Genomic DNA, 13,887 nt, shown 5'->3' with positions numbered 1-13,887 from the left:
GCCCCAGCTGGCACCCTCTTTGGTGGGTTCGGGAGTGTATTCACCAATCCAAACATTCAGCAAACATTTACAGAAGGCCTGTGCATGCAAGACAGAGTGCGGGGAAGGGGACCTGAAGATAAATTAGTCATAAACCTCTCCAGGGATCCTGAGTGAATGCTCCCAAGTCAGAATCCCCAGAAGGCATAAATAATAAAAGTTGGCGAGTGTTCATACCATAGGAGCGATGCAGATAAAGTACCAACTGGCTTCAGAGGAAAGAAAATGATTCTATCTGCAGATGGGGAATGTTTTGCAAAGGAGGTGGTGAGTTTGGGAAGGGAGTCGAGGCAAGCACCAGCTTGAGAGAGGACTGCAAGAGAAAGAATGTCATCTAGCCTTGCTTTGTTGTTGGGATTCAAGTCATTTCTCAGTTGTCCACCAGAGGGCACACTTGCCTAACAAACCGGGTTTCTTTGCTGTGTTGATAAGGGAAGAAAAGTGATGTTGTTCCTTCACCAAGGGCGGGAATTACCCTGCAAAGGGGAAGTGTACTAGCTGAGCTCGTAGACCTTAGTCCTATGTAGGTCTCAGAAGATCCTGTAGTTGATTGTCTTGTTTGTCTCCACATAACAGTTGGCCAGGCCAGGTAAAAAAAACAGCTCCAACAGACCCAGAATTATCCCATACAGTGTGTGTGTGTGTGTGTGTGTGTGTGTGTGTGAGAGAGAGAGAGAGAGAGAGAGACAGAGAGAGAGAGAGAGAGAGACAGAGAGAGAGAGAGACAGAGAGAGAGAGAGACAGAGAGAGATGGAGATACAGAGAGAGAGAGAGAGAGAGAGAGAGAGAGCGCACACTTCTGTGGTTCAGTCTCATTTATCCCATTGGGCAGCCAAGAAATGCCATCCAGAATGAAGCCTGTCTCAGGAAACTTCCAGTTAAGTGTCCCTTATCTGCAGGTGACTTCCTGGGCTGGGCTAGGCAGTTGGAAGATAAGGTTGGGGTTGAGGGTGGGGGTGAAAACCTTCTCCCACAATTTCCCAGTCCCTGAGGTGATGGTTGGGATTTAGACCGCAGAACAGAGGGAGAGATCTGGAGAACAGGCAAAATTATGCCGAGAACAAAACAAAAATTGCTGCAAACATAATTGCTGTTTATTAACCACCTTAATTAAAACAGATTTGCATTTCTATGAGTAGTTCTCAGCCAAGGGGGAAAGAGGTATTGGGAGAGATGGCTTCTGAGTTTAGAATGGAAACAACTCTATCTGGTGCACAGGATATAGGTGACTTCAAGGTACAAGGTTTTGCCCTCAGAAGACTTTAAAGATGAGCTGACTCTTGCTTTCCTCCAAGTTCCTTGGCTCTAAGAAGCCTTTGGCCCCAAGCCACAGCGGCCCTACATTCTGAGGACCCCGGGTAATGCTTTGCTTTGCAGCTGGGCTGAGAAGTGATGATACCATAAAATCTTTTCCTCTCATTTCCCAGGAACTAGGAATCCCCCAGGGGTTCGCAGGGCTCTAAAAGCTGTCAACAAATACATATGAGTTTATGGGCTTCTTAAAAGAAAACAAAAAAACTAGGGTAAAGGAAACAGGGCCCAGAGAGCCAGCTCAGGTTACAGCGGAGTCAATTCACGTCCCAAAGGCTGTCACTGGCCTGGCTGTCACTCACTGAAGGGGTTGGCAGAGCTGGAGATGGCTGTATTCTAGGCACCCAGGTTCCTATGTACCAGGGTCACCACCCCTCCACCTGTTGTTCAATTACAGGCAGATGGACAGTCCCACCCCTGTGCAGGTTCCTCCCTTAGAGTCATTTCCTCCAGACCCCAATCTCAGTGGGATTAGCAGAAAGTAAGCATGGGGCAGCTTCCTTCCTCCGGCTGATTCCTTAGCTGTGCTCCACCCAGCAACGTAGGGAAGATGTGCAGGCTGAGAGAATAAATGTTGGCTGGATGCCAGAGCCTGCCCTGGAATGTGGGTCCCTCCGAGATGTGTGTGTTTCCCAGGAGCAAAGGAAGAGTTCTTTCCCCCAAAAAAGTCTCTTTAAGTCCCCATTGAGAAATGCCTGGATGTCTTAGAGCAACAGTAAAAATGCCAGCCCCTCCGTACATACCCTTTCCCCAAGACACAAGGATGCTCAGTTAATAGCTCCAGGTTTGGGGATTCTGGTGGGAACGTGTGTCTGAGGGTCCTTAGCCTCCGGGTTACAGCTGACAACAGGCCTGGCAGCGTGGCTCCTCAGCGCCCTCCCCAGAGTGGGCAGTGGGGAGGGCGGCCGATTTCGCTGTGGCCTGGCTCACTGAGCCGAGTGTCAGACACGGCGCGGCAGGAAAAGGCTGCAGCCTGTGTTGCCATGGATATACGGAGGCGCGATCAGATGCTGTTATTTTTAGCCCTGCAGTGCCAATTTATTGGTGGCATCCTGGGGACACGCAGGAAAGGCAGGAGGGCTTGGGAGCCTGGGTTCTGCCTGGGGCAGCTGATGTGTGAGTGCTCTGGGCTCTGGGCAGATTGAGTAGACCCGGTCCATGCCTCTGCAGCCGGTGCCTCTCTCAGGAGAGGAGAAGAACGACTGGGCAGGAACTGAGCAATGGGGACAGTGGAGGGGTGCTGGGGAGGCATCCAGCTGGGCTTGTTTTTCCAGAAAAGGGGGAGAATAGATGGTTTTCCATGGGTGGTTTCCTAGGTGGAGATAAAGTCACTTCGGTTCGGTTCGTTTCCAGAACTTGGCTCAAACCCTGCTTTCGGATCAGGACCCTAAAGCCTCACACAAGGGCCTGTGACCTCTGACCTCTTTTTCTTGGCCAGGATAAAAATTTATCACCTAATCATTCCTCAGCTGGGATTCGTTTGAAGGTATTGGAAAGGAGGAGGTTGTCCACAAACTTACCAGCTTGCCTTTGCCTCCACGGACAGACAGAATGCTATATTAGGGGCAACAATGCCTAGAGTCAGTGACTACCCCTTTGGGGACAATGCCTGGTACCAAGATGCCTTAGCTCTTTCCCCTCCTTCCTGTTCCCCCCTCACATTGTGGTGTTTGCATAAGACCCTTACCATTGACAGTCAAGGTCACCTCTCTCTCCCCAGCTCCTACCCGGGGCACCACAGCCCGGCACACGTACTTCCCGGCATCCTCCTGGCGGACAGATTTGAGGGTCAGGGTCTTCTCATTGCTCAGGACCTAGGAGGAGGGGGAGGATCAGACACAAAGAGTAAGGGAAGGCTGCATCTGCCTGGGGTCGCTGGCTGACACAGAGGCCAGCATCTCTGTAAACACCAAGGTGACGTGCAGTTAGGAGGCAGACGGTACCACTTAGACTTTGGAGAGGAAACTCCCTCCCCCCAAACATGGACACCCCCTTCTTCCAGCTGCAGGCCTGTGAGTGTAATGCATGGTGGTACTAGGAGAATGAGACTCCCTAACCGAGGACCCTGGCTTTTTCATACCGAGAGATGGATGCTACTCTCCTGTGACCTCCCAGCTGCCCATGGGTAAAATTACCCTACAACTGAATGTGGAGGGTCCTTGAATCCAGGTTTTCAGAGTCATGCTTACTATCCCCATGGGAGACAGCTGGAGGCGATGCTATGACCGCATTCTTAGACACTAGCTATTCCTGGCTCCAGCCCTGGATGCCTCCATGGTATAGGTCAGTTACTATCTCAGAGGCTCATCCGTATAATGGGGGCAGTGACCCCACCTGGAACAGTGCTGCAACTCGGAGAACATAATAGGCTACCCAAAGGTTGGCTCCCTTTGCCGTCCCTAAAGGACTGTGCTAAGGCTAAGGGTAAATTTATCTAGGGTAAGTTTGGAAGATTTTCTACTGCCTGGGCAGAGTGTGTTCAGAGTGATATGGGTACAGGTAGGCCCTTGAACTCCTATTTCTCTTTCTGGGACCCCTTTGACTTATTATAGAGATTGACTCTCCCCAAAGTCTCCTGCTTGCTTCCCTATCTGCTCCCCCCCAGTTTCTGTCATAGAACCCAGAAGTCTGGCCTGAGGACTCACCACACCAGAACCTCGTTTCATCCACACGATGGTGAGAGATGGGTTGCCGATCCATGCGCAGCTGAAGACGGCATCTGAGCCTAGATCTACGAGCAGGGACTGCGGCTCTGAGGTCATCCGGGGACCAACTGCAATGGGGAGAGAAGAGGAGATGGGCTCAGGAGGGCTGGGAAGCTCTGGAGAGCCTTCTTCTCTCTTCTCCTTTTCACCCCCACCCCAACTGGAAGGAGGGAGGCACTGGGTTCGTCACCTCTGTTTCAAGTTTTTGACGCAGTATGGGAGCAGACTCCGGAAGTGAGGATGAGATCCCCCTTCTCCAGGCTCAACTTTTCTCAGGCCCACAGAGTAGGCAGTACCAGCCACAGGATGAATGCACTTGAGCCAATTTTTGCCTTGGTTTACCTCTCAACTCCTTCCATTTTGTCCCTGTCTTGTTTGGCTGCAGAAAGTGGGGGGAATCTCCTGCTTCAGAATCCTGGGCTTTGGGACCATGACTTGAAATGACTTGGCCTAACTGGAACCCTTCTAGAGTGTGTTCCATCATGTACTTTTTCAGGGTGTCTTCTATCCGAGACACCACAGACACCCTTCTTATCCTTCTAGAAGTAGACTAGCTCCTGGCCCCATTTCTGACACCTCTACTAAGTATGTGTGAGTCCTTCTCTGCCCTGTTACAGCACACTGGCCTATAGACCAAGCCTTGTTTCATACAGTGGCTAGGGTATTTGGAGAGCTGCCCAGGAAGGCCTTGGGGGCACTTCTTTGAAGGGATAAAGCCTGAATGCTAGAATTGGGAGATAGAGACTCGCTTCAAGATGTAACAGATAAGACAACACACCTGCTGAGTCTTTGTGGGACGAAAGAGTCGGGCCACGTCAAGTTTGTGAAAGTGCTTTTAAAACTAAAGGGCACATGTGAGCGGGCCACACGTGCTGTTGTGATGGCGGCTCAGGCTGGCCTCCAACTCGAGGCAGTCTTCCTGCCTTAGCCGTTTGAGGGCTTGGATCGCAGGCGTGTGCCACCACTCTGGTTTTTGTAACTGCTTCTGAATGCACCCCACTAACGAGGTTGCCTCATCTGTTGGGCCACTGGTGAGAAGAGGGGGCTACGGGTCCCCTTGGTGGGACGGTGGCGTGTGTGTGCACAGGTAATGGATTTGGCCATTGTTTGGTCTCAGTTAAGTCGTACGTCACCCTACGACTTAGTCACTATGTGCGCTTGAGTGTCCATCTCCCTCATTTTGAAAATAGGAATATTAAGATATACGCATGGACTGTATGTTTGTGTCTCCCTCAGAATTATATGGTGAAATCCTCAGGGTGGATTATTAGGAGGTAGAGATTGGGATACAAGGGTGCTCTAACAGTCATGCTGGCCTTCAATTCTTGCTGGTCAAGTCCCCCAGTCCATGGTGACTAGTCACTGCGCTCTGGGCTGCTGGGACAGTCAAAGATCTAAGTGGGAGTGGTAGCAGGGGAAGACGTAAGCACAAAATGTGGTACCCTAGGCTGTGGGTGATGAGTCTCAGTGAGACACCACCCACTGACAGGGTCTTCTGAGTCCCCACACTCACAGTAGACGTCCACCGTGCGGCTGAGATTGGTGCTGCCCAGGGCATTGGTCACTTCACAGGACACAGGCTCGGAGAAGTATGTGTAGTCCACGGTGGTCCTGTACAGCTCCCCAGATGCTTCTTTGATGATTTGACCCCGTTTGGCCCACCTGCAATGGAGGTCAGAGGTCGATGGGGGCATCCTTTGGGAAGCTAGACATATCTATCCTTCGAGGAAACAAGGAGGGGATGATCTTGTACCCACAACGTGGTTATGCAGTTGATTGGCTCTGAACCGTGGTCACCACACAGTCGGAGACACTTGACAAGTAAGTCACGCTGGAGGTGGCAGAGTTACCTGGCTGATCACTCCATGGTATCCAGGTCATTAGCTAATCCAGCTCTCGTGACCAGACAGCCTGGCCATACTCTATTCTGGTCCCTCTCCTGGATCTTGTAGGGAAAGGCAAGAGACTGAGGGCATGGCATCTGAGGTGAGGGCTAATGGTGCATGCCCTCTATATACACGTACATTACACACGTGAGTGTGTGCATCTCCCTATACACACAAGTTTGGTTTCCAGCAAGAAGATGTAGGACGGGGTTACTGAACCTCTGCATTATGCTCTTACTCACCTCTGACCCATCTCCTGCCCCTGTGCACATCCTTCATTGTGCCCGTCTTCTTGGAAATCTTTTCAGTCTCCCTTCTAGGGTAGGGACTTGATTTTACTGTTAACTCTGTCCTTCCACCCTGGCTTTGTTCCTTTGAGGCCACAGACCCATTAGCCCAGGTTGAGTGGGGATCAATGGGTAGAAAAATTCTCCCATGAGCTGATCAGTACCGTACTAAAAGGAAGAAACTGTGAAGTCTCAGGCTTCATGGTTGGTCTTAGTCCTGGAGTAGTGATCACCATATTAAAGAGGTCACAGATGACCATCATGTACATATGCATGTGTGTACACGTGCAAAAACACATATAATGTATGCACATAACGCTCATGAGGGTTTCCATGTGTGGTGTGCAAGTGTGAGTATATGCATGCATGCCTATATTTACATATGTGTACACGAGAATTTGTGTGCAAGTACATGTGTGTATAAATGTACATGAAGGAGTGTGTTTGCATGCAAGTTTGAATATGTGCATGTATATATGTGTGCATCTGTAAGCGTGAGAATGTGCGCGTGTGTGCACACAAAGGTTTGCCTGTGTGCACTTGTGAGTATGTGCTTGCGTGCTTGTGTAAATAAGGGAGTTTCATAAATATAAATGTGGATATGTGTTTTTGTGTCCATATAAGGGATTTACATGTGTGTAGGTATATGTGCATGCATATACACATATGCAGATGAGTGCAGGTAAGTAAATGTCTATGAATATTTAGATATGTGTATAGATGCGCATGTGAGAATATAAATGTGTGCAAGTGTGTGTGTGTGTGTCTATGTGCATGTGTTTGTGTATGTGAAGATTTGTATGTGTGCAGGTGTACATGCATGTGTGTATGTTTGCCTATGAGGGTTTACATGCGTGAGTATGAATGTATATGTGTGTGTGTGTGTTTGTGTAGATGTAGATTATAGATCCCTAAAGGGAAAGCATTTACAGCTTTTTGGTTTAAACTTATTGTACACAACATTCACTCTTTGAAAACACAAAACTTCTAACCAGGCCCCTGGGACTCTGCAGCCGGTCTTGGGATGTTTCCAGAGCTCCAGAGCCTCTGGGCTCCTCTGCTGTTGAATGTACTTGCCCCTCCTCGTGACCGCTGCTGCTCCTCTTCCCTTCCTTTCGCTGCTCCCGGCCCTTTCTTGGTGATACTGATCCTATCTCCTCCCTCTCTCCACTGGTTCTCGGCCCAATGTGTCCTGTCTAGCCCCTAGAGAGATGGCTACTTCTCCACATCCCAAGGAACACCTAGACTGGCGCCGTGTGGTTGTTATCGCAAATTAATATCGAGTAACTATTAAGAACACAATTAATAATAACAATTACAGTTTAACAACAGAGCAAACTATAGCTCCCTGAGAGCTTAAGGAGCTTCCCAGCAAACCATTATGAGTTATTCATGAGTCGTTTCAATTCCTAACTTTAATTTAATGACCAGACTTAATAGTCAGGCATGGCCCCTGCCTGAGGTGGATTAATTCCATTCCAGACACACAGCTGGGGATCAGTGTCCAGCCTCTACTCCTTCTACCCTGCTGGAGGGAGGGCTTCTAAGTGGTGGGGACTCTGGTGAGGAGCTGATTGCTGAGGGGGTGGAGTAAGGAGAGGCCCAGGTAAGCTTTCTATGCACTTGATACTCACAGCATATAGCTGGGGCTGGGCCTGTGTCTGTGCCCAGGGATATCGGTTCAGACAGGCAGGCTGTGTTTCTTTGGGGGACCCTGGAGAAAATGGAATCTTCTTCCCTCTCTTTCTGGGGGTGAGCTTAGGGAGGGTCACGCTCCCCAGGATCTGATTGTTGGAACTCCTGGGGTCCAATAGGCTTGGAACCCAGTACTCCAGGACCTGTGGCTGCACCTTGCATGCCAGGTGGGCATTTCTTTACACCCAAAGGAACCAGAGAGAAGGAGAAAGATTAGGAAAGGCTGGTCATGGGAAGTTTTCTACTTTAGGTGAAATCTGAGTCGAGTCTCCAAAGGAAAGACGACAGGAAGGATGGTCTGAATCTCCTGTTTCAGGGTCATGGTAGAAGGAGGGAGTTGTCTATAGGACTGGATTTCAGGAGGCTGAACCTTGGGCTTTTTTTGGAAGGGGACCCCCTCCAAACTCACTAAGGGATCTCTTATCTTGACTATCCAGTCTTCCTTCCCCTCTCTTACTCCCTTCGTACATCAAACAGCCCCCTGTAAGCCCTTCCAGAAGCACTCAGCCTGAGAATATCTCATTCCAGTACTGGACCTCAGGGTTCCAGAATCGAAGAGCAGTTTCCTTCCTAACCCACATATCCCCTCATAGTCTGTGGCTCGGCCCCCTCTGCCTGGTTCCCACCACTGCATCTTCACATTCTCCCCCAGGCCCTTGCCGGACTGCTTTAGCTTAAGCCTTTTCAATCAATGTCTAATTTGGTCTGAACAAATGTAAGAGGATTAATTATTTATATCACAGAATCAAGAGGCCCAACATGTCACATCTGCAGGCGGGTGTGTCAAACAGCCCTGTATGCTTTATCTTGTATTGTGTTCTGTTATCCCGTATCTGCTGGAGACTTCCAGTGGATAAAGTCCAGAGCACCTCTTGTGTATAAGCCTGGTTTACTAACCCAGGCTCTGAGTCCCTGCGGACAGTGAAGAGGCAACGCCCATGCTCAGTCAGGGCCATCTCAGGGTAGGGTTGAGAGAGGGAACATGTTTAATTTCAGAGATTACAGCCTCTTAGGAGGATGGGGGGCGGGAGGGGAAACAATCAAGATGAACGAATGGAAGAAGCAAAGATTCCTATAATCTTGTCAACGTCATTTGGGGACAAAATATTAATGTACTTCTGTTATAGACTTGCTTAGGGCATTTCCTCCTGGGTACAAGTGCCACATGAAAACGGAAGTGGGGTGCTGGCAAGACTTTGGTGGAGGGAAGGGGCGAAACAGGGGCTCCAAACCTCTTCTTGCCTCAACAGACCAGGCCAACCATTCTAGCTTTCCCACCACTTCCCGGGAGCCAGAAGGGCTCCCAAGGTCTTCTGAGTCTTAGAGCAAGCCAGAGCTGGTACTGCTACACTTTTAGAACCAGCAGTTAATCAGAAGGTCCTAAGAATTAGTAGCAAACAAGAACAGTGGTCATGTGCAGGGAGCCTAGCCACTCTGTGTCTCTTCTAACACCAGGAGCTCATGTGGGATTCAAATACGCTTCAGGGTAGGATAGGAAAGGAGGGAAGGAGTCCCACAGGACACACTGGTCCAGGGAAATTGCATGTTCTCTCTGTGTTCATTTACTAACTTGTTAGCTTGAAGAAACTCCAGTTTCGGATTGAAAGAAGAGTTTTAATATTCTCACTAGCTGTCATCTTTCATCACCTAGATTTGCTAGTTGTTCACGTTGGATCACGTGTTTCAAAATGACCTCCGGTGTAGGCTCACACTTTCTCCTTGTCCTTGCTGTTCTGTGTCCTTGAGATGGGTGATCAGGGGAGTCATCCCTAGCAGCTGGGTGCCCTACTGAGGTCAGATGGCAGGTGGAGGGCATGCTGCCATGCTTGTTCCACAGATCACTGGGCCCTCGGGTCACAGGGAGTCTGGCAGTGACATGGAAATGGGGGGTCGAGTGTTTCAGTCTCTAGGGCCCCATAGGCATCTGGGGGATTGCTGTGATGGTCAGTGGACGGGCTGTCTGCCTGTCTGGTGGGGGATGCTTATGGATGAGAAGGGAACTGGCATTTGAAGTGTCTCCTGGGTACAGGATACCTGTCTAGGGACCTTGAGCTGAGAGCTAGGGGCAGACAGGAGAGAAGCACAGAGATGGCAGGTGCAGTTAGAAGCCCAGAGACAGGAACCATTTTTAGTTCCTTCTGCATATTCTGTCACTTCTGGCCAGTGCCAGATCCAGGCCAAACCAGTCTCTGGGACAGAGTGGATCCCAGGATTCCTGGGAGTGGGAGGTTCTTCACCTTTGTGGTGGGCATCAGAGGCTGTCTGATCTTCTTGCTTCCAGTGCAGCAAGGGTTAACTCAGGAGGGATGGATAGAGAGACTGTGGGCCTCCCTGACTTTTGGCCCCACTGCTGCTCTATTATCCACACCACAGGGAGCCAGAGCAGTTCACTATGTCCACCCTGAGCCTGCTATGGCATCTTCTGTGGTCCATTGCCCTTTCTTCCACCTGCTGGGACCGCTCGGCCTCGTGCTTCATGTCTTCCCTCTCCTCCACATCCCTAGTCATTGCTTTCCTAGTCTGGGACCATTAGCATTCGTGCCACTTGCAGAAGTGGCAGCTTAATAGCTCGTATCCATAGTGGAGGTGATGCCCTGGGCTCTGCCATCAAGCCTGGGCTGCTGGGAAGTGAGGGTCATTGGAAGTTCTGCAAAACATCTAAAGGAGCGAGCATCCTGTGAGGCCGCTTAGTTTCTGGAATGCTGTGTGGTGATATGCACAGACAGAAAGCTGCCCAGAGCGGCAGCTCCGAAGGCGTATTTGATCCATCAGATGCATGGAAGGAATGCCTAGTGTATGCCATGCGATACACTGCATGCTGAGAGCCGTAAGTGACTAAATTGCAGTTCCTGCCTCTGAGAAACTTGGTCAGAAGGCGGAGACAAACATGGGAGAAACAGTGATGCCTTTATTAGTGTTGTGGATGAGGATGCTGGGCGGGGTGGTGGCTCTGCAGGATCCCAGGTGCCCTTTGAGCTCTGGCCAGGTATCCAGTGCTAAGTACACTAACTTACCCATTCTGCTAGTGGTTTCAACACTTATCTGAGCCTTGCTCTGTAATTTCAGAAGTATGGAATAAATAAGTCATTGAAACAGGAGAGGCACCCGTGGTTTCCTGGCAGAGGGAGTGCAGGGGAGCTTGAAGAAAACAGAGGGTCTGCTTGGCTCGCGGGTGGGGCTGGAGTGGGGGAGGGGTGGAGAAGTCTGTTTGGACACCTGCTGCGAAGCACATCCTGTGGACACGTGTGATATGCCATGTGTCAGGCACGGGGTGGAGAAGCCTTAGACCAAGCTGTCTTCACAGCAGCGAAGCTCACCTGTACTGGGTGACAGCTGGGTTGGCCTTTGCAGAGCAGTGGAACGTGACGATGTTGTCCTCCAGCACCGGCTGTGGTTCTACCGACAAGTTGACAAGTGGGGGATCTGCAGGCAGAAGAGAGTCGCATACAGACTGGGGACGGACTGGGCAGGAAGGCATGGAAGGTCAAAGCCAGAGTTCCTCCCACCCAGGAACCATCACGATGGGTCCCCGGAGTCTGGGAGTGACTGCTTCAGGTAGCCCTGGGTGCTGGGTGCAGTCTCTCTGTGACTCAAGGTTTGAAGGGAAGTGAACATACGTCTCTGGCGCACCGATTTCCCAGGCCCCAGGTGTGTGCAGCCTAGCTTCCAATCCAGTCCACTCGAGGGGAGTGGTGGGAAGGAACACTCAGCCCTCAGGACAAGCTTTCTGTCTGTGAAATGTCTGTTTATTATCTCCACGTAAAGGTTGTGGGGCTCCAGGTAACTTGAAAGTGGCATCTACACCCTTTCATCATGCAATCATCTCTGCTGAGTCCTGGCTGGTGTCACCAGGCCCTCAGCATCCTGTGCGGGGGTCACTCGTTTTCTCCTCTGACAAGATAGGAAGCCACACTCTGAAGTGCTAAGGGATCTGAGGTGGAAAAGACAGAAACTGGGAGATGGGGAGCCACAGAAAGAGCACGCGGAAGGGTTTGGGGTGGGCATGGCAAAGCGTATAACATAGAGGACAGATGTGAGGACCACAGGGAGAGACAGAGAACCCAGAGGGACAGAGACAGATGCAGACATGAGGAAGGGAGAGAGAGAGAGAGAGAGAGAGAGAGAGAGAGAGAGAGAGAGAGAGAAGCAGGCAGAGACATGGAAAGGCATGCCAAATATGCCCACTGAGGATTGCAGAAGGGTAAGAAGAGGAGATACCTAGAGGTGGGGGTAGGAGAGGGATAAAGAGTGAGATGGAGCTGTGCACAGACACACACCCAGACAAGATGCTAAAAGGAAAGCAGGACAGCCAGGGAGCCTAGCACACAGGAAATGATAGGGCACTACACTGGGGAGAAAGAGAACACAAAACACTGAAGACCGCAGGAAAAGGGATGGGAGGGAGACAGAGAGAAAGAGAGAGAGAGAGAGAGGGAGAGAGAGAGAACAGATAGAGAGACAGAAGACAGACAGATACACACAGACACACAAGCAGACACACGGACATACAGAGAGTTACACACACATGTACACAAGACAGACAGACAGGCAGATATTAGATAGATAGATAGATAGATAGATAGATAGATAGATAGATACACACAGACACACAGAGAGACAGATACAGACAGACAGAGAGAGAAACAGATACATAGACACACACAGAGGAAGAGTACATAGACACACACAGAGAAAGAGAGTATCTACTCTGGTACAGGAGCAGCTGGTCTGTGTACCTTTTTATCTGAACATCATGGTAGTATAACATGGAACTTAAGCCTCCTTCCATCCCCAGGGTCACAGGTTAATGACTTGGTCTTCAGAGACGTGTTATTGAGGGGGATTGGGAGCTTTGGGGGGCGGAGGCAGTGGGAAGTCTAGGAGAGGTCTTGTGGGATCCTAGTCTCCTCCTTTCCCCTTGTTCCCTGGCCCTCAGGTGAGTGCTTCTGCTAGAGCACACACTCCGTCCAGGATGTGCTCTCTTCACCCACCCACCCCCATCCAAAGCAATGGGGCTCTGATTATGGAGTGGCTCATCCCAAATTGTGAACTGAAGTGAACTTCTTTTTTACCCCTTTACTGTCGTCTCATGTGTTTGCTATAATGGTGGGAAGCTGAATAATGCAGTTAGCTATTTCATCCACCTCAATTTTGATTTTCAAAGCGAGATTCAAGGGCTTGCTGTGGCAAGGGACCACCATGAGGTCTCTCTTTCCACTTCTTAGGGTTATTGCACTTCCCCATGCAATTCCTGTAGCATCTTCCCAGTGGTTTCCCAGTGACTTCCGAGGTAAGGCTGACTCAGGAATCCCATGGTCCTATGCAGAGCGGGCAGGCCAACTGACCATGCCTCCTGGTAAAAAAGTTTGGCCAGAGGAGTTTCCTGGCTGCTGTCAGGACTCCTGAGCATTGCTAGCCTCCCATTATGAAATCCAGTCTTGGTGGGCGATAGGTGATCTCAGTCTAACTCTTGTTTGAGATGGTGGTGTCTATTCAAAAATCTCTAGAAACCCTTCACGGAGCTCAGGGGTAACCTTCCAAAGGCTCATCCTTCACCTAGTGTCCTTTACAAAGTGATGATCCCTTGGGAAGCGAGAAGATGGAGCGTGTACCTACTGGAGGACTCTTCTCGGGTCCTCACTTGCTGGACGCTCAGTTACACCCTGTTATCAGTTCACTCTGTAGATGCCTCTTCTGCTTCTTCCCTCACTCTTTGCAGCACCCTCGGTCCCTAAGGCCTCGGGAGAAAAGACCCAGGAGGTTCTACTCAGTTTCACTTCCATCTCTACCCCTAGATCCAGGGATACCATGTCCCTGTTTCCACCCCTCTCCTCGGGATGGGCATGACATGCATTTCTAGGAGTCTGCCAAATTTCAGAGGTATAAATAGTTTATGTCATATCCAACTATTAAACATGATTTTAATCCCACTGGAGATGTCAGATGCATAACTTGCAGGAGGGT

At 50.2% G+C, this 13,887-nt stretch overlaps 1 protein-coding gene across 5 annotated transcripts in view; it reads right to left on the bottom strand.

Annotated features, from left to right (window-relative positions):
- The window catches only part of Kirrel3 (kirre like nephrin family adhesion molecule 3), a 551,931-nt gene that overhangs the window by 16,389 nt on the left and 521,655 nt on the right, over positions 1 to 13,887 (bottom strand). For all 5 annotated transcript variants that reach the window (XM_041657584.1, XM_041657585.1, XM_041657586.1 and 2 more), the window contains 4 exons: positions 11,241 to 11,346; positions 5,569 to 5,717; positions 3,996 to 4,123; positions 3,038 to 3,164 (listed from right to left, as the gene is read on the bottom strand). In XM_041657584.1, coding sequence (XP_041513518.1) covers positions 3,038 to 3,164; positions 3,996 to 4,123; positions 5,569 to 5,717; positions 11,241 to 11,346 — 510 coding nt within the window. The remainder of the gene's footprint in view (positions 1 to 3,037; positions 3,165 to 3,995; positions 4,124 to 5,568; positions 5,718 to 11,240; positions 11,347 to 13,887) is intronic.

The sequence above is a fragment of the Microtus oregoni genome, unplaced genomic scaffold, assembly GCF_018167655.1.
Source record: "Microtus oregoni isolate MIOR12 unplaced genomic scaffold, Mior012 000008F_ref0000371, whole genome shotgun sequence".
In the NCBI taxonomy this organism is placed as follows: domain Eukaryota; kingdom Metazoa; phylum Chordata; class Mammalia; order Rodentia; family Cricetidae; genus Microtus; species Microtus oregoni.
The sequence above is the reverse complement of the archived record's forward strand: the minus strand, read 5'-3'. Positions and strand labels throughout refer to the sequence as shown.